The sequence below is a fragment of the Nanorana parkeri genome, unplaced genomic scaffold (assembly GCF_000935625.1).
Source record: "Nanorana parkeri isolate BGI_ZX_2015 unplaced genomic scaffold, ASM93562v1 scaffold322, whole genome shotgun sequence".
Lineage (NCBI taxonomy): Eukaryota > Metazoa > Chordata > Amphibia > Anura > Dicroglossidae > Nanorana > Nanorana parkeri.
In genome coordinates this window covers 201,535-222,141 of record NW_017306590.1, presented here as the reverse complement: position 1 = coordinate 222,141, position 20,607 = coordinate 201,535, and the positions used below count along the sequence as shown (strand labels likewise).

At 42.5% G+C, this 20,607-nt stretch overlaps 1 protein-coding gene across 1 annotated transcript in view; it reads right to left on the bottom strand.

Annotated features, from left to right (window-relative positions):
- Positions 1 to 952: 952 nt before the first annotated feature.
- Positions 953 to 20,607, bottom strand: part of SAMD8 (sterile alpha motif domain containing 8) — a 27,984-nt gene continuing 8,329 nt past the window's right edge. The window contains exons 2-5 of the mRNA XM_018558159.1: positions 9,932 to 10,027; positions 7,694 to 7,811; positions 4,042 to 4,192; positions 953 to 1,634 (exon numbers count right to left, since the gene is read on the bottom strand). Coding sequence (XP_018413661.1) covers positions 1,330 to 1,634; positions 4,042 to 4,192; positions 7,694 to 7,811; positions 9,932 to 10,027 — 670 coding nt within the window. The 3' untranslated portion in view covers positions 953 to 1,329. The remainder of the gene's footprint in view (positions 1,635 to 4,041; positions 4,193 to 7,693; positions 7,812 to 9,931; positions 10,028 to 20,607) is intronic.

The window sequence follows — 20,607 nt, the reverse complement described above, 5'->3', positions numbered from 1 at the left end:
TTGTAAAATAATTGCGGTAAATACCTAGTGATCCTGCTAGTTCATACTTCCTTAAAGGAGAACTATGGGGTTAAGGCTTTTCCCCATAGTTCTCCTTAGGGTAACGGGTGGACACAAACTAGCGTCCTCCCGTCACCCTAGGCTCAGTATACCGCGAGCTGTAGCTCGCGGTATACTGAGACGCTGCAGTATACCGCGAGCTGCTGCTCGCGGTATACTGAGACGCCGCAGCTGAAGCGGATCCCGACAATTATGTCTGGCTCCGCCCAGCTGCGTGACTGACAGCTGGCTCTGCCTATCTAGAGGCAGTCAGCGCTGGCGGATCGGAGCGGGGAGGGGGGAATCCAGCCCCTCCCGTCATGGCAGAGAGCCGTGACAGGATTGAGAGGTGAGCGAACGCCAGGATGTGTTCGCTCACCTCCCGATCTACTAAGCTGACCTGTGACAGTCTCAATGTCACAGGTCGGCTAGAACTATGAGGTGAGTGAAAAGCACTCACCTCATAGTTCTCCTTTAATTCTACACTCTAAACGCTGATGTAGCCTCTGCAGCGATGCCACACATGTGCACACATGCTCCAGTTTTTTTCGAAAGAAAAGCCGTGCTCTGTTCTCCTCTTCTCCCATATACCCATTCCAGCTAGGTGCTTGACAGTGACTTCTCCAGCAAGCCTTTCTGTCATAATAGGGCAGAACAGGTCACGTGATCAAGTTTTTCCACCTCTGCTCAGCCAGGGGGGGGGGGTCAGAAAAAATGTCACCAGGACATGTGACCCACTTACGGACCAGGGCCATGCAGTGTGCAGAAGAAAAATCGACCACATGTCTAGGGTCAATACCCTAAAAAAGGTATTTCTTCTACTTTTATTCCTGCGAGTTATGGCTGGATTCTTTTGTTTTCCTAAGCTATACGTCTATAGTTATGTGAAAGGGTTTACATACACTTTAAGCCTTTTAAGGTTTAAAGCAATTTCTATTATTAACCATTCAACAGGTGTCTAAAGTAAAATGGTGAGTTTTACTTCCTCAGGTATAAATAGATTATTCTAAAGCAAAATGGTTAAGACTTTTGTACTAATCATTGTAAGTGTTGGTGCAAGACCATCATTATAAAGTATATTAACATTTGCATTTCCCTATACTTCATTAATCGCAGTGGTTCTTTTTAGGGGAACGCTTTGCAGCCAACACAGATGCATCATGCGTCAAAGTACCTGCCCACATTGTAAGCCAAACGATATAGGAGGTGGAAATGCTATAAATAACATATCACATCATTGTTTTAGTTGTAAACATTTAAACGGCCACATTTTGTTAAGGCCAAATATTTTTAGCCTAATATGTTCTTCAGAAAGATGGGCCTAGAGAAAGGCCAGCAGTATTCATTAGGAACAGGTCCTTTAACGTTGCATTCAAAGAATGAGAACATGGGAAACCAAATGCGTGCCCGCCTGCTCTGTTGGTAAGCACGCGTGTTGGCTAAAGTGTGGTAATAAAGGAACAGTCTTGTAGTTATGTAAAATGCAATGAACACATCAATGGAGTAATGCTCGTGCGCAGCCAAGATGAAGAAGATGCCAAAAAGATTCAAGACCCAGGACAGAGTGTGTAAGAAGTTCCAGCTTCGAGGTGTGTCTGAAATACAGGACAAGCATTATAAACATATATGCAAATACCAGTCTCAAGTTATTTTTCCACCCACTATCCTCCTCCCCTGTTACTTGTCAGTGGACACAATAATCAGCTGGCCATCCCTACAGTCTATCTTCTGCTGATGCATTCTGCATCAAGGACATGACATTAAGGTAGCTCAGAAAGAGTATACTGCCTTTACAAAAGATGCAGAAGTTACGCAGTTCTAGAAATCCAAGTGTGTTGTTCTCTACAACAGATAAACATGTTAGTAGGTGATCCAACTAATGGAATTAATGCTGAACTCCAGGATTTAAAAAAAAAAAAAAAAAAGCTTAACAGCTCAATAACTCTAGGGCTAGAGGAATATGCTATAATACTTACCTTATTCCATGCTCCGGCTGGCTTTGGCGTGACCTTTCGGATGCTCTGGGTTGTGGATGGTCCTTGCCATCATCACGTACAATACAGGACTATTGGTCCTGCATTGTACGTGATGATGTCAGATTGCGATCACTAGCCAAAGCGCCTTACAGAAGAGGCTTCAAGAGATTAGTCACATGGCATGGAGGAAGTCTGCTGGTGAGAGGAGTAAGCTCCACACATAAAGAAAAGCAAATAATAGAAAAACAAATGGCAATAAGACTAAACAGTGCACTGCATAGAACAGTTACATAAACCCACATACTTTACTATACATCAATCCCCTTTAAAATTAGACATAGTATAGCTCTACATCCCTTAAAATGGAACTATAGTCTTTATAGGAAACATTGCTGGCAGGTAAACTCTTATTGCAGAAGAGACTCGGTATGCCTCTGCCATATGTCTGCATGTCTCAGTCACTGCAATAAAAACATCTTTCCTGCCTGCCAATAATGTAACTGCACCTGCAGCTCAGTGTTCTTTGTCATTCCCTTCTTCTTCTTCTTAGTGTTTATTCTTCAGTACCAAGATGAATTAACCGAGGTGCACATGCGCAAATGTTATGGCTATATCATATTGGGCCAGCCAGTTAGAATGGCTAAGCACATTAAATCGCCAAAGATGGAAGTGGAAGAAGAGGAAAGTATTTTTTTTATAAAACCCAGCTTCTCCTATCCCCCTTTGAGCAAAAGAAAACAAAAATGTATACATACCTTTTTCCAATGGTTTTCTGTATGGTTCCATGATGTCATAGGTCTTCTTCCTTTTTAGTGGTGGGTGGGTCCTTAATACTGCAGAGGGCAGCACCTCATAATGTGGTACCACACACCCTGCAGCATTCTCCTGTGATTCCAAATGGCACACCTCCAGGGAGAAGTTCCTGACCTCTCTGGAAGCAGGGCCGGATTTTCCACATGGCCAACCGAGGCCCGGCCTCGGGATGGCAGGGAGCAGAGGTGTAGTTCCTGGGCGTCGGGCAGGTAGCTTTGGGCAAGCAAGGCTAAATGTACAGCGGGGAAGCCGCTCATTCGTTTACAAGTGATCTCGGCGATGTCGCCGAGATCACTTGTATGCAGCCTGCAGGTCTGTCCCAACACACCGACTACCTCTCTCTGGAGATCCTCTCTTCAGGATGGAGAGCGAGGAGCAGTGTAAACACGGAGACGGGAGAGATGTACTCGCAGACTTCCCATCTCAGCTGTCACAGTGCTGTGCTATAACTCCGGTAGTGGAAGTGACAGGTTCAATAAGAGAACCTGTCACCTCCGAATGCTATCACACAGGGGCTTGTTAGCTCCTGTGTGATAGCAATAAAGTTAAGTTAAAAAAAAAAAATTGATAAAAATTAAAAAATAAATAACGATTTAAAAAAAAAGTAAAGAATAATAAGAAATAATAAAATAAAAAAATAAAAAGTAAAAGATAATAAGAACATTTTTTTAAAAAGTTAACAAAATTAAAAAGAAGTGTTAAAAAAGTAAAAATAAAGAAAAAATTAAAAATAACGCTGCCATTCTCCATTGGGGAGGGGGATGTCAGGGAGGGAGGCGCATTGAGGAATCTGACCTTGGGGCAGCAGAGAGAGTAAATCCTGGGCTACGTGGGTAACATTAAACCAGGACCTCAGTCGAAGTGTAATATATCACAGCTCCAGGACACTATTTAAACAGGGAATACAGGCCATGTGCAGACAAAACTATGAAAATAGCAACCCTGATACATAATAGTAACTTAAAAAGGATTTTTTTACAGATAGCGGAATGCAGTTTCTACCTTTCTAAACCCTGTCCTCTGCAGAACTACATCTATTACCAAAACTAAGGTGCAATGCAAGATAGAATGCTCGGTGGTTATCACTCGGGGAAATTGATTAGAGTTTTCAAAACCCACTCATCCCTAACGGAAATAAACAAGAATGCGTTAAACAACAGGTGCACATGTTCACGCCAGCACAAAAGACAGCTATCCATACAGGTAAACTTACATTCTGTTACAAAGAAGTTCAGCATAGTGAGGACCACTGTATGTCCACTGAACATGTAGTCTCCACAAGTGTGTACTCCAGTTAGTGTCATGCCGAAGCCACTCCAAATTGCGAAGGCACGCTGAAGTTTTGCCCACATATTATCATAGAGCTGAAATAAGACAAAAAATGTGTGTGAAATATATTTTTAAGCCTTGCCTTGTTAATGGTATGATATGGTAGAACCAAATATTGGCAAACACCGCACATTTCCAATATGTCTAGTGGCTGAAAATGAAACATAGTCCACCCATACCTGATATTTTTACCATTAGTGGAGCCTGATGAGATAAGTCCACTTCCAACTTTCTTATATGTCCTGGACACTCCAACAGCAAGATCTACCTGCCATACCGTGATTGCTAACCCAGTTTTTTCCACCTTTGAGTTTTTGGTCTTCCCACCCACTTTTGCATGTTCCAGAAAACCCTATTTCATTCTATGTAATTGAAGGGGGAAAAGAAACCTCCAACCACTTTAAAGGTGGCCATACGAATTCTTCAAGAACAGGCCGAAATTTGTACAGTGGTTGCCGCTGTCAGCACCATTTGGGCTCGCATTCCTCAATCAGCTGATCAAATGAGCCGGTCGTAAAGTCTTTAAGCCAATGAGCTACCGGCTCTGTTCGGGTATCCTGACAGCAGCCGGCGTCCGCTTTCAGAATACAAAGAAAACAGCGTGGAATCTTCTATCAAAGTGCTCGTAGCGTTGGAGATATCTGCTCTAATTGTTTTCGTTCAGCTCGCTCAGCCACCTGTATTATTAAAAAACCTGTTCCATCCATATACTGTACACTGTCAGCACCCTGTAAGGACATTCCCATCTTCCTCAATATGTTCCGCAGAACACTTACAAACCCTTTAACTGTTTCACCATGCTCCCTGGGGTGTCATTCATTGGTAGTTGACACCAGAGTAAATATAGTCGTCTGCACAGAAATCCTGATCCCTGCAATATCCCACCAAGAGGAAGGTAGGTATCATGGGTATCAGACATCTCGCACTCTGGATAACAGTACTAAATCTCATACATAATACATTTGGTCCATTGTTTGTTTTAAAAGGATGGGTTGGCTTGAAAAGCGCTGTTACGCATTTGGAGGGTATGAGAAAGTTAAGGTGCCTGAAATAAACTGATACACATCAAAGGTACTTGGTCTGTTGTTATAAATGGGTACATAATAATTTAAAAAAAATTGAGAAGTGCTGATCTGCTGACAAAAACACAGAACAGGTGTAAGAATCAAGAGACTATGCAGGCCTTCTAGAATGATGTTGCCCTGCCTTACAATATAACAAAATCCGAGTACCATCCGCACTCCTACGGTCTTAAAGTTCAAAAGGCATCTGTGGTGCTCAGGGTGACCGCACTGATGGCGCCGTGCAAACATCAATGGTAAATTCAAACATTTCACCGGCACACACACTCAGGGAATCGAACATCAAAATCCTATTGATATATTTAATAAAGTGCAACATGTCACATAGCGTCATAAGGTGCTGACGGATCCCTGTGTGGACCCAAAACAGCACCTTATGACGCTATGTGACATTTTGTACTTTATTAAATATATCAATGGGATTTTGATGTTCGATTCCCTGTGAGTGTGTGCCGGTGAAATGTTTGATTCTGCCTTACAATATCACATTTTCCAGGAAGGTATACTTCAACCCGTTAAAAATAATTTCATGATGTAAAGTAAATGAATGTGGAGACAGACATCCTGAAATATACAAATGACTTTCAGTGAAGTAATACCACTGAAGGACACAGTTACATAATGTTTGTCCTACTACAGTATAAGATGGCCGATAAACTCAAACAATAGGTACCCGTTGAACCATAAGGCAATTGGGAACACACTACAATTTGAGAGAGTTGTGTTAAATCTGCTGCATGATTTAGCACATACAATTAGAACTGTGAACAATTTTCGGAACATAGTTTGATTTGTGTATAGCGGCTGTTCTACATTATTCTTAGTGGTGTTACAAATTTTAGCGTTGTCTCCACTTGTTCATTGCATTCAATGTACATTAGAGCAGCTAAAAAAAAATCTGTCCTGTATATAGCAAGCCTAAAAAAGTTTCAAAGGTTATATAGTGGGTTTTGTAACTATATTTGTCAGGTAAATATCATATATATGAAATACAGAATATTAACATTTCACTTTCTGCTTGCAGCCAGAATTTACATTTTGCATTTTAACACAAGTGAACAGACATACACAGGTAATCCTAGGCCTGGACAAATCTAGTAGCCAGCTGATAAATTTAGGAGCCGCAAACTACAGCCAGCTGCAAATATTTGACTGACATATTTACATAAATTCACAAACACAAAAGTAAAGTTTAAATGTGTAAAGACCCAGAGACATCCTACTTGCCATTTTTCCTGACAATCCCACACAGAGAGTAAGTTAAAACCTATAGAGTTGCCACCAAGCAGGCACTGAAAATACAAACGTATATATATGAATCTTCTAGGATATGGGACACAAAAAGGTTGAGGTTTTTACTTACCATGGTATTTTAAACAACTGTGCACAAATAAACAATACATTTTAGTGACCCAACTCTATTTTTCTTCTTTTTTTTTGCATGGTTTGATATGTCTACACAGGAGTTTGGTCTGTGCTAGTCTGCAATACTGATTTATCGTTTTAGGAGTGTTCAGGGACTGAAGAATTCCTCTTTCTACTAGTTTGAGGAAGTCCCATTTCACCTAGGTCTAGTGGTGGTCAGTAAAACTGCAGTCAATGACACTACATTTAAAATGCACAAATACCTAAAAGCCTAGGAGCATTTTATGGTAGCCATAGTGACCATGATTTGTTTAGCCCTGGGTTAGGCATTGTTTCAAATGGTGCTAGTTCACATCTGTGCATTGTGTTGGCGTGTGTTGTCTAGATTTTGATGCGTCAGTGCATGTTTTAGGACCTACTAATAACAACATCAGCACATGAAAAACCATGATTGTTGATAATGCATGTAAAAATGCTTGCAAACGCACAGAAGAGTGTGAATCCAGCCTCAGGCTTTGAAGTTTAGCATCTCTCATTTCTCTTCTTTCATGAAAGCCGCCTGTGCACACAATGACTCAACAGTAAGGTTTCATTCTCACAGTGTTCAAAGCTGCAACTGGGGATTTCTTCCCGTTTAAGTAAATGACAGACTGACAGTGGTCGCATCTGTCCAAATGTATTTGCAGGTGGAATGATTACCTGTGGATCTGGAGAGATGATTGTCCCTGGATGCAGAGAGATTGTGTACATAGACAAGCATCTCTCCCGATCCACAGGTAATCATACCATGTACGATTAACTGCAGACAGTTAAGAACAGATGCGGCTGCTGTCAGCCTGTCATTAACTTGAATGGGCACAGTGGCCACATCTTTACGAACTCACCTAGGATTCCTGCCGCAAGAGTCCCCAGTCGCCTGTGTGCATGTAGCCTATTTCATCCCTAATGAGGTTGTACCTTAAGGCAAGCAGCAAATATATATACACACACACACATACACACACACACACACACACCAGTATATAGTCAATTTTTATAAAAAGTACAGTTTCACTCTTCGTAACAAGCAAATTCTTATTACACGAATACCTTTCCAGAGCACTGCAGGTGTTCCCCGGGGACAGACAATGATGTGACGAACATGGTGACGCATCGCAAGAGAAACACAGTGCCCATTAAGCTACAGAGGCGGCGTAACAGAATTGACCTGGAGAAAAAGAAAGGAACAAATGAAGTGAAGTCTAACAACTCTAGCAAACTCTCCCCAACAGAAACAAACAGCAGTAAAAACCAGGCAGACGTTCTAACTCTTCCCCAAAAAATGCTTGTATGGCTGTCTGATTTCTGTACCACAGACCAGAAACAAGCATGCAGCAAATGAAAGTCAGAGAAAAGTCAGTGTTGTTATGGGTCAGTGACTGAAGATAAGGCATTGACAGCTGACATATTTCTCTCATGACAGTTTCATATAAGGATAAACATGTAACAGTGGTCACTAGTCATCAGAAGGAATAGTGCGTCATTATGAAAATACTGTAATTATTAAGCTGTTCTCTTCCTCTCTATGCTTAACAGCAGAGCAGAGGAAGCTGCACAGTAGAGCTGCAACAACTATTCGATTTAGTCGATTAAAAAATCGACGATGGAAAATGTTGTCAACGGTTTCCATCGTCGATTATTCGGCTATCAATTAAATTGCCTGTTCGCCACTCCACGCCGCTGCGCCCACGCCGGTTAAGCCGCGCACGCTGAGGACATGCCTCTGCTCCTCTCCTCCCTGTGAGCTTCCTGACTCGATGCTGCCCGCGGACAGTCAAGGGCCCACGATTCAAAGTAAGTCACTAAGCAACGAGAATATAAACCTTTTTAATGTTTCCTTTTTAATGTTTCCGGTTTAAAAAAAAAAAAGCGGCAGACTGCAGAACACCAGCAGCTATAGAGGAACAACAAATCCCAGCAATAATACATTAAACAGCCTGTATAATGTATTATGCTGGGATTTGTTGTTCCTCTATAACTAACTGGTCAGTGGTATTCTGCATTGCGCCGTATAATCATTATACAACGCAATGCAGAATAACACCATCTATAGAGGACTACAAATCCCAGCATTTTGTAGTTAAGGAACGCCAATGCCGTCCCTTCCGTCTTATATTTTATAAATGTCGCTCTCTTGTCCTTGACGTGTTGTTTTACAGTTTTATTAAACCATATTGGTTTAGTCTTTGATCTTTTATTTTTGCTCCCTAAAGGTATACACTTTGAAGTAGCAGTATGTACTGTGTTTTTAAAACAATCCCACATCTGGTCTGTGTTTAGGTTTTGAAATAAGTTTTCCCATTTTATTTCCCCCACTAGGTTGCGCAGCTTCTCAAAGTTGGCCCTTCTGAAGTTTAGGGTTCTAGTCCTTCCAGTACACTTCCCTTTTCTGTGTTCAATATTAAAAGTAATCACATTGTGATCACTATTACCCAATGACTCCCCAATTACAATATCCTCGATTAACTCTGCATTAATTGCTGTATTCCTTTTACCCATAGTTCTCCTAAGGGTAATGGGAGGACACAAACTAGCTACACTTACACCTCCACTGAACCTATGAAGCAGCTATAGTTGCCACTTGTCCTGCACTTCAAACATGTCCGTTTTTTTCCATTACATTAGAAGAACAAGAATAGTAGTTTACACAAGAATGAGGAGATTGTTTTGCTTCCAGTTTATCTCACAGAAAGAGACAAGTACAATGCATTTCTGGGAAGATCATGTATTTTTTGTACTTGCTGAAAATGTTCTTAGCTTGAATGAAAGCCAAGATCCAAGGAATGGTAGGCTGCAATATGTAAAATGTATTTGATTGGTTATAAATATAAGTTAAGGTGTATATGTGGGGAGGCATATAATTTAAAAGGGTAAATGTTGGATTACCAATAAAGAATAGACATGCTCCCTCCTGACCATCTTTAGGTCAAAAATATTCACCTTCCAACACAGGACGTAGGCTGTAATTGATTTCCACCTTTTTGTCAACGTTTTGGTTGAAGGACATCAATTACAATCTACAGAGCTGAAGAGTGCATGCTCCTAGATGAAGAGGAAGTCTCCAGCACTTGTGCTTTGATCACGGCATACCTCAGCTTCTGCTCACCTTACAATCTGCATTCGAGGTTGAGCACTTTTTGACATGCTACATACATTGTATTTTCTACAGAACATGAATTACTTTACAAATATTGAGTCAATGTTATTAATCATATGGTCATATCGATGTCAGTTTTTAGGTCTAATAGGCCTTAGAACAGGATGATAGTCATTATTTTCAAATACTACCTGTGTTTATGAAGAAGCAGTACGAGCAGCCAGATGTAACAAAGGACCAATCCACACATTTCCGTCATTGCAAAAGCCCAAGGGATTCGAGGGACACTGAAAAGCCAAGCACACAATTTTACAGATTAGGGTATGAGCACACTTTTACAGATTAGGGTAAACTATGAGCACATAGTATTTGACAATGATTTGAAAAGAAAGTATGGAATTGCAAACGGACATTATCTCCTCCAATCGCATTCCAATCTAATAGGCAAATATATCAAATAAGAACAAAATAAAATATGAAACCTAAACACAGTTGAACATCGGGCACATAACTGTTAGGTAAATATGCCATCTAGTGATTCATGTACTATTATTCTGTTGAGGGAAAAGAAACAACTTCCCTTATGTGAAATTACAACTGCGTAGAATGGACACTGGGAGGCACTGTATATTAAGAGATCATAAAAAATGCTTGTCAGTATTAATATGCTTAAATATTAGACATGTGCACCAGCAAAACATTTGTTTAGTTTAGTTTTGATTCGGATTTTGCATTATTTTGTTTTTCGGATCCGAAATTAAATTAGTTTTGGAATTCGGCCGAAATTCGTTAGCGGTAGTCCGGTCGAAATTTCGTTTTTTTGGACGAAATTTCGTTTTTTAGCGGTAGTCCGGTCGTCAGGTCAAAATTTAGTTTATGGACTATTTTAATTTTTTTTTTAGTTTGCAGAAGATGAAAAAAAAAAAAAAAGCGTGAGGTTCCCCCCCCCAATTCATACCAGACCCTTTAGGTCTGGTAGGAATGATGTTAGGAGGGACCCCCTCAAGTTAAAAACACAAAAAAAGTGTGTGGGGTTCCCCCCAAAATTGCTACCAGCCCCTTTGGGCCTGGAAGGAATTTTAAGGGGGAACCCCACCCCCCAAAAAATGGGGGGAAAAAACAGTCCTACCAGACCCTTGATCCGAGCACTGGCCCTGCGGGGCAGGAAAGGGGGGGGGCATCGAGCCTCGGCATTGGGAGGGTCTGGTATGAATTGGGGGGGGGGAACCTCACGCTTTTTTTTTTTCTTCATCTTCTGCAAACTTAAAAAAAAAAAATATGTGATTATTGTTTTTTTCCTAATGTCATTTTGCTGCAACGAAATTTCGTCCAAAAACAAAATTTCGACTGGACTACCGCTAAAAACCGAAAATTCGTCCAAAAAAGAAAATTCCACCGGACTACATTTCGGAAATCGGGAATTCGGATTCGTTTTAGCTGTAATTCGGATACATCCGAACCTCCGAATTTCCAAAATTTCGTCCAAATTTCGATTCGGGACGAATCGCACATGTCTATTAAATATCTCTAATAATTTGTTTACAGCTGACCTATGGGTTGTATTACAGCACAATTAATGGCACAAGACAAAAATAGGATGTCCTGCAGGTGGCGATATTACCCTACAGTACATGATCTCCGATCTGTTCCCTGTGCCCTTCAATGAACGGGAGAGAAAAAAGGCTTTTGTGGTGTCCCCTCCCCCCACAAGGGTTAAATTCTGGTTAGGTCTTAGGGGTATAAAAAGAGGAGATATTACTTACCTTACTTAATCAGGCAAGCTCTGCCATCAGGTGCAATGTAGGACTATTAACCCTGCAATGAAGGAGGCCAGAGTGTGACTGTGTCTGGGAGCACCTGAGAGATGAGGCTTCCCAGAAGTGATTTCACTGATGGAGGGATCCTGCCAGAGCAAGAAGTAAGGTAAGTATTACTCCATATCCCTGCTCCCTTACCTAATGAGCAGCTAGCCACTGCGTTGCAAGGGTTGTTGGTAGCCAGCCTAACTCTAGACAGAGATTACACAGAGCTGAGGACCGAATTTTCTTTTCAATGTGCTGGGCCAATCACATTGCCAGCGCTGTCACATAAGAAGAAGGGGAGATGGTTGCATGCTCCTCCATACACAGCAAGTGCAAAGACATTTCTTGGCTCCCAACAACTGAATGGAGAGGCATAGGAGCAAAGAAATGATGTCCTACTAGGGAGGGGGGGACATTTAACTTAACCTGTTGCTTTGTTCTACATGGGCAAAGCTTTATTCATTTGGCATACATGAATTTTACATCTTTTATTAAACTAAATGGCAGGATCCCTGCTCATCATTTTCTTCTGTCAGGTAAGGTATAGTGAAGCATTCATTTCCTTATCATTCCTGATAAGTGCTTCCTTTGTCTAGGAGGCTCAAATAAATCAGATATACTCGCGTGATCCTCAGTCTTGCTAGGCTGCTAGACTGGTCCCTAGACAAAACAAGCACTGAACCTTTGCAGTGTGGGGGTAGCCCCACTACAAAGTTAGGTTTTTAAATTCCTACTTCCTGTCATGGTGACACAATAGGAAGAAAGGAAATCCTGACTGAAATTCTAACCCTTCCTACAATGAGCTGCCGACTCTGTTGGGGTATTCTGACAGCAGCTGGCAGCTGCTGTCAGAATACAGAAGAAACAGTGGGGATTCCTTGATCAATGCACTTGCAGCATTGATTGAGGAATCTGCTCTATTTTTTTCCTTCAGCCCCACGGGTTGAACAAAAAAAATTAAAAATAGAGCAGTGTATGGCCAGCTTATGTGTTACACATTACTTAGCATGCATAGTTGCATACCCATAACATAAAACAATTTACCTGATGCAAGGTATCCCTGTTTTTTGCAATAATTATATGGACATGGAAGCAGCCATAAATTGTTGCTCATCCCCTTATTCTTATGAAGTCTCCTAGAAAGGATAACATGCTCTCTGTGTCTCTAATTGAATGCAATGCCAAAGACCATGTGATCATAGTCTAGGCTAGTTGGCAAAAGGATGTCACCAGCACACCATTGAAGTGAAATCAACAAACGTCCATTTATTAATGGAGTACTGTCATTCCAGGGCTGCACAGGATCCCCTTCACCAGGCAAAGAATGACGAGTACTCAGAATGGCCATTCTGAGCCTGATGAAGGGGCCCCTTTGCGGCCCGAAAGTGCTTCTACTGGAATGACAGTACTCCATTAATAAATGAACGTTTGTTGATTTCACTTCAATGGTGTGCTGGCGACATCCTTTTGCAAACTTGTATATCTTCACGGCGCCATCCGTGGTCACTACGAGCACCCACCAAGATTTCAAGGAACATCCTATACCGGTAAGGTGTGCAGCAAGACCTCCATATATTACATAGTCACATAGTCTAGGTTAGACTGCTTGGGAGCAGCATTTTTTTTTTTCCGTTAAATCAATGTTTATTGTTTCTTATGGATTTTGAAACAGTAAACCGCACATATAACATAGTAACACAACTTGGAAATACAGATTCAATAGGGTTGCAGGGTCAAATAGAAGTTACAGAATCAAGAGCAAAGCGTGCAACCATATAAGCCCCATCAGGCTAAACGGGGATATTCCAATATAGTTGGAATATATAGAAAAAGGTAAATCGGTCATCAAAGAGGGCCCTTATATAAGCGACAACGGAGGGGGGAGACTCTGAGTCGAATATTGAAAAGAGAAAGGGAGTAGAGAAGGGGAAAAGAGCGTATAAGAGCAACAGAGGGCAGGAAGTAGGGACTGGACCGATAAATAACCAAGTGACATCGTGCAAGAGATATGTATGGGACATAGCCAGATCAAAGACCTCAAAGGACCAAGGATTCTAAATAAAAAGAGGGAGGCATATAGGAAATTATGCACGGCCCCCAAATGTTCTCAAATTTAGGGAGGGTATCTGACTGGACAGTCGACAGTTTTTCAAAGGACATTGTGACGGACCGCCTGGTACCCCGACTGGGTACCTCTGTCAGAAATCAGCTTCCTCTCTGCTAGAACCCGAATTCTAGTGTCCTCAGCCCAAACCTGCCTAATTATTGGACAGAAAGCTAAGCCCCTCAAACATCAGACAACACCAATGTTGAAGTGGAAATCAAGAACTAGTTTATTGAAGAAAGCACACAGAGTTTATACCTCCCAGAATCAGATAAGAGTTCAGTGTGTTGAACAGTTCCCACCTCTAGACAGCCAGGTGCCGCATTGGAATTCCTTAAGCACAGACACTCTTTGAATCTAATGAATGTCCTTAATTAGCTAAGAGCTTGATCACCATAAACAATGGTAACTCCAGACAGCCTGCTGCCTATAATGAATACAGGGTCACTTAAATGTAATGTCAGGGGAAACATGCAGTATTTTCACTCCACACATAAACCGAAGGTAATAGTTTTGTGTAACCCCAAGAGGTCTGAGGGGGGTCTCCATAGTTCTAGGTCCATAGTCAGTAGGAAGGAGGCTAGCCCTCAGGCTCCTCCAGCAGCCCCAGTGACGGTTCAGTCCGTCACAGACATGACTTGTGAGATTCTAAGCTTGGCTTCCGGAAAGGGAACCGTAGGGGAGCGCCATGCTTGTGCAATCACCCGCCTAGCTTCAGTGAGAATATAGGTAACCAGCTGAAACTGACTGTGTGCAAGTAGTGCTTCAACTAGATTTTTGCAGAATGATTTCCCTGTTACGGCGTAAAGCAGCTGATACACTCTAGACCAAAAGAGTTGGACCACGGGACAATCCCACCAAATGTGAATAAGGGAGCTCTTCTACCGCTCAGACATTAGCAGTTGTGATCCAAATCTGGGACCATGTGTCTTCATCAAGAATTCTTGTTCCTAATTAGAGGCGTATGGAGGTAAGCCCTCATGTAGTGATTCTATCAAGGAAGCGTAAAGATGAGAAATCAGGCCAGGACCTCGTACATTGTCAGATATAAGACATTCGAAGGGGGTCATAATAGACAGGTCTCGCAATGGGCCGGCTTAATTTGCAAGAGTTGAAAAAGACCTCGAGGCGAGGGAGCAGCATTTTATACTTAGGGTAATAAGGTACTTTTATACTCAAAATTATAACATGATTTGGTTATGCTAACATATTATCTACTATATGACACCGAAAGTGTGAATTTTAACAATAGGCCCTTTTTTAATAGTTGTCACAACAAAATACAATCTGTAATTTTTTTATCCCGATCTACAAGCCCGTAACATACTCGTAGACACTACTGCTATAGCACATGACCTAACGTTCGAAGCTAACCTCCATTGAATATTGTTTACATCCGGAGTGGCGCTTTATCAAGAAATACAGACACAGTGGATTAAAGAGACCCTGTCGTCGGACCATTCATTTCAAATCTTCCTATAAGATAAAAGGTACATGTAACATTTTATGCATGCTATTTACCTGTAAATGAGTAGATATCGAAAAGACAGAGACTTCTGCTGGACGCTGTCATCTTGGATGTGAAGTCAGCAATCCCAGCAGACTCAGGGCTGTCACAACACAAGTGAAACTCTGTATAGCAGGGGTGGGCAAACTCCAGCTCTCCAGCTATTGTGAAACTACAAATCCCATGAGGGAATCCCAAGATTGTCACGGCCACAGGCATGACTCCAGAGACAGATGCATGATGGGATATGCAGTTTCACCAAAAGCTGGAGGGCTGGAGTTTCCTCACCTCTGCTATATAGTATTCCCCTATGCTCCGACCCCGGCAGCTACATAAAAGGTTATGTAGGGAGGTGTAGAGAGGGGCGGAGGAGCAGGGCCAGCACAGACAGTAATGAGATACTCTCAGAAGAAGAGAGGGTAATGATGTGCAAGGAAATACAGTGCTGTGCTATTGGAGTAGTCAAAATTTCTAGCAAGTTCAAATGCACATTGCAAGTGAATAAAAAGTAATTCATGGAAAGGAAAACACTACAAGTAAGCAATGTATTACTTGTCTTTTATGTGCTTTTACCTACAATTTTTTAAGTCGGTGACAGGTTGTTTTTAATAAGAAACCAAGTGTCTAGAATTACTACAAGGCGCTTATAGTATTTTGCATGCCATTTCCAATGTAAAACTAGCAGGACATGCATTCACGCCAGTCTATGAGCAATTATTATCATTCAGTGTTCACAAAATCTTTATGTCCAGTCTTCCTAAATGTTGAACAAATTTTGTCTGGCCAGGACAAAGGTTTATTAAACAGGACCTTTCGCTTGCCTTCCAAATCTAAAATCAAATACAGTCCATGTAGGATATTCTTTTTAAAAAAACATCTTAGTAGTCCATGAAGTTTGGTGCTGTCTGTCTCGCACCTCAAGTTTCCCAGTACTTCTGTTTTTTTTCAGGAGCTGGCTGTCACTTCCTAATTTTTACAGCTGGCCTCCTGCTGACATGCCACTGCTCATGTGCAAGATTTGTACAAAGTCTCCTGGGATAATACACACCATGCGCCACAGGAGGCTTCAGGATGGGCTGCAAGATTTGCACATTCTCAGTGGTGGGCAGGGCAGTGTCATCCCTGCCTAGGCAAAGAATATGGAAGTGAAAGGGTGTACCAACAAACAAGGTATTTACTATACATACAAGACATGCAATTAAAATTAATGTTTGCAATAAGCCAAAGTTACACCAGCATGCTGAATTAATGTGTGCTGGGTGAAAATGGAACATGCTGCATTTAGGGCTCATGCACACCAGAAAAACTTGGACGTTTTTCTCCAACCGGGAATCACTGATGATGCGTATAGCCACCATTAGAAATCAATGAACGGATGAGACTAAACTCTAAAAAACGCTGATCTGATCGTACCCAGGTACACCTCTGGAAGCAGACTGTATACATCAGGGGTAGCAAACAGCCCTCCAGCTGTGGTGGAACTACAAATCCCATGAGGCATTGCAAGATTCTCACAGCCACGACTCCCGAAGAGAGATGCATCATGGGATTTGTAGTTTCACCACAGCTGGAGGGCCGGAGGTTTGCTACCCCTGGTCTACATCCAAGGGTGTACTTTTATAACTGTACGCATGTATATGCTCAGATTGGCATTCACCAGTGCACAACCACATCCTGTCATTGTTTTGTACAGGCGACTGTATGCAACACCAGTGATTCCTGGAGGCAGAAATACCGCCTGCATTTTACAGCGTACGGCACTCTGCGCCCATGTGCAGGAGAACCTAAACGCAGCACAACAACACACTGCAACCTGCTCTAGGCAAAGCAGAATAAAGTATTTCAGCTTCTGCTGAAAATGCACATTAAAGCAAAACATCAAGATGTCAGTGCATGTCAACTCAAGTGGGATTGACATGAATTAACAAGCGCTATATGCCAGCCACGTGGCGTGAATCCAGCCACAGTGCATAGATTGGTAAAAGGTTGGTTTTTGGTTACCCTCATTGAGAAAAGCAGCACATAGCTTGCAGGACATTTACTGGGACCGGGGCCAAGAGGAGGGATATTATTGTCTACTTTGCATTTCATTATTCCAGGATTACATTGGTTTACATGTCCTTTGATTGCAGAGGATGTTACTTCATTCTAGCAGAGTGTTATGGTCTGACATTTGATCCGATGTTTGTCAGAAGTCACTGTGGTTCATCTTGTAGTGAAGAAATAAGCAGCAGCTGCCCTATCAGACACAACTTGCGCTGGAACAGATTGCTCAATGTTAGCTTTCAGTTTCCATTAATTGAAAAGCAAAGAGCTAAAAAGAAAAATCAAAATTCTAAAATCACACAGCCATTAATGACAATGTGGGGCAATTAGAATGTATTATTATTATTGTGACCAAGGCAGACAAGAATCTCCTAAACGTGGGCAAAATAATCCTGCTGCTGATAAACATCCTACAGACATGAGCAGTTACTCACAGACATCCTACAGACATGAGCAGTTACTCACAGACATCCTAAAGACATGAGCAGTAGCTTACATGTTAATTATAGTGATTCTGTCTTGAGAGAAGTATAGGGGCTGTCATTGCTGTCCTCTTAGTTGCCTAGCTGTGTTTGACATTAAGGGCCCGCTCACACCAGATGCAGTGCGTTCTGCCTCGCATTGCGGCCGGCTCACTTTTTTGTGTTGCAGGAGGGGGCGTGGCAGGCCATTGAAGTGAATGGCACCGTAGCCACGCCCTCTAGCCGCAATGCAGTCAGCCGCACAGGATCGCAAGGCACATTATGCCTGCTGTACGGCCCGGTACGATCAAAATAGTTGCAGCATTTTGATCGGACCGGGCTGCAGGCATAATGTGCTTTGCCATTCCGTGTGGCCAATCACATGGTGGCAGGAGGCCATTGAAGTGAATGGCACTGTAGCCACGCCCCACAAAAAAGTGAGCTGGCCGCAATGAGAGGCAGTGCTTCTTCTGGCCAGAATCGGGCGGGAACGCACTGTATCTGGTGTGAACGGGCCCTAATACTTTTAAATCACAGACTCAGAACAAGCATAATGTTAAAAGAGAACTAAAGTCTGTAGCTGTATCTTGCGGTATACTGCGGCGTCTCAGTATACCGCGAGCTGTAGCTCGCGGTATACTGAGCTTAGGGTGACGGGAGGACGCTAGTTTGTGTCCTCCCGTTACCCTAAGGAGAACTATGGGGAAAAGTCCTAACCCCATAGTCCTCCTTTAAACATTTAATATGTTTTCTATTGTAAATAAAATATGGGTTTAGGAGATTTGCAAATCATTGCATTCTGTTCTTATGTAGATTTTACACAGCATCCCAATTTTGGGGAATTGGGGGTGTACGAGAGTCACCTCTCATACAGATGTGTTGCATCCTTTCATTTTACCATGCACAAGTAGCCTTAAAGAATAACTACAGTGTAAACAAAATTATATTTGCACTAACTCCATGCAGCTACATACAGTCATATTGAAAATGTCAGACATTTAATGTGTCATAATTACAGTATTGTGAATATCTACTGCCCTGTTTAGGCAGATCCCTATCCTATGAAAACCGACATAAAGATAAGTGAATTTATTGGAGTTCCTACAGGCTGGAAGTAGGAAAGATCACTCATACACCGTTACAGTGAACATTGCTGTTAGAGTGGATCTAGCATTATGTAGAGCACCATATTTGCTCAGGCATCACACAGGGTCAGCACCTACTTCCTGGACTGGGATGCTGGCTTAGAGACGACATGACCATTTAAAAGCTATCTAGGAGGCAAGAGCCCGCTGTCAATCACCCAGCTGGGTGGATCTCAACAGTATGGTTGGGATTCGCCCTGGCTGCGGCGCTCTGTATATAGCGAGCAATAGCCCGCTATATACCAAGTTTTGGGTCATGGGAGGACGTTAGTACATGTCCTCCCGTGACCCTAAAGAGAACTATGGGGAAAAAAAGGTGACCTCATGGTTCTCTTTTAAAAGAGGAAAAGAACTGTAGAAGCTGTGCCAAAATGAGACAGGCAGAGGGCAAAGATTAGTCACAGGTATTGCTTGCAGTCTTCCTTCACCTGATCCCAATACTGACTTATCATGCCTTGTTCTGCACTGTCTCTGTCTAAAAGGCAGCCATCAGGAGCACCAAACAAACATTTTAGGGGTCCAGAAATGTATTTGATTGATTCCACAAATGGCAAAAGGATAACCTAAGGCAGTCAATGCGTTTCATGGGCCAAATGAGCCACCTTCATCAGGGATTAAGCAACGGGTCACATAATCTAATGGGCTCAGAGCTAGGAGACTGGATTTATGGTTCAAAGCCAGAAAAGCAAGCAGTATGTAAGGGTCTGTATTAGCTAGCCGTGCCACATTTAAGGAGTTCATTAGATTGTGACTAGTTTTGATAAGCCCTGATGAAAGGGGATTGTTTGGTCCCTGAAAGGCGTTGGGTTATCCTTTTGCCATTTGTGGCATCAATAAAATCAATTTCTGGACTCCCAAAATGTTTGTTTAGCACTTCTGCCTCGACTACACATAGATTTCTCAAGAAGGGTGACCCTTATATTTAGGGAGAACTAAGTTTTGTGGATAGCTCTCGAGTCTAGGCCATTTTTCCTAAACAAAGACATCTTACCTACCAGCTAAGGATCTACGTGCAGCACCGCATTCCTACTTCTACCTTGGTAACGGCAGTGATTTGCTTCATTAGGTCAGACACTCCAGCAAGGAAAACAGTGAGTACTGTAGTAACATCACCAAAATCACTCCAAATCTCCAGAGACTAGCAGGCAGAGGCAGCAGTGCCTTAGATCTCACACTGCAGATATACAACTATGCGACTGCAGACCAGGAGTGCCTAGGCACCCTCACATGCCAGGAAATGTACTGCTATTTTTCAGGAGTTATTCAAGGGTACATTTTTCAGGGAACTGAATATGTGTGCCCTAAGACATCTCAAAAAATTACTTATTATACAGCTCTACTTTAAAAACCATCATTAGAAAGAATTATGCTCTCTCCTTAACCCCTTCGTGACTGACGACGTACAGTGTACGTCGCCAGCATCGGGGCTGTTTAAACAGACTCCCGGCGGCTATTGCTGTCGGCTTTACAACAGAAGCGATTCTGGCGACTTACCTGTCGCCAGATCGCTTCTGTGTCCCGTAGAAGGGCCCGCCCCCCCCCGCCGGACACTGCCGCCGTGCTTCCCGGGCTTTGTTGCCCCTCCTACGGGCCCGGGACCGGCTTCCTTGGTGTCCGCGGGGAGCTGGGGAGGAGGTCGACGAACTTCCGTTCATCGATCCCCTCCCCGTTCTATGGGACCGGGAGCGATGCAGATTGCATCACTTCCGGTCCCTGGGCTGTCAGTTCTGGGCTCCTGGAGCCCAGCTATAAGCTATTGAAGTGCGATCTGCACTTCAATAGCTTATTTCCAGTGTAAAGGT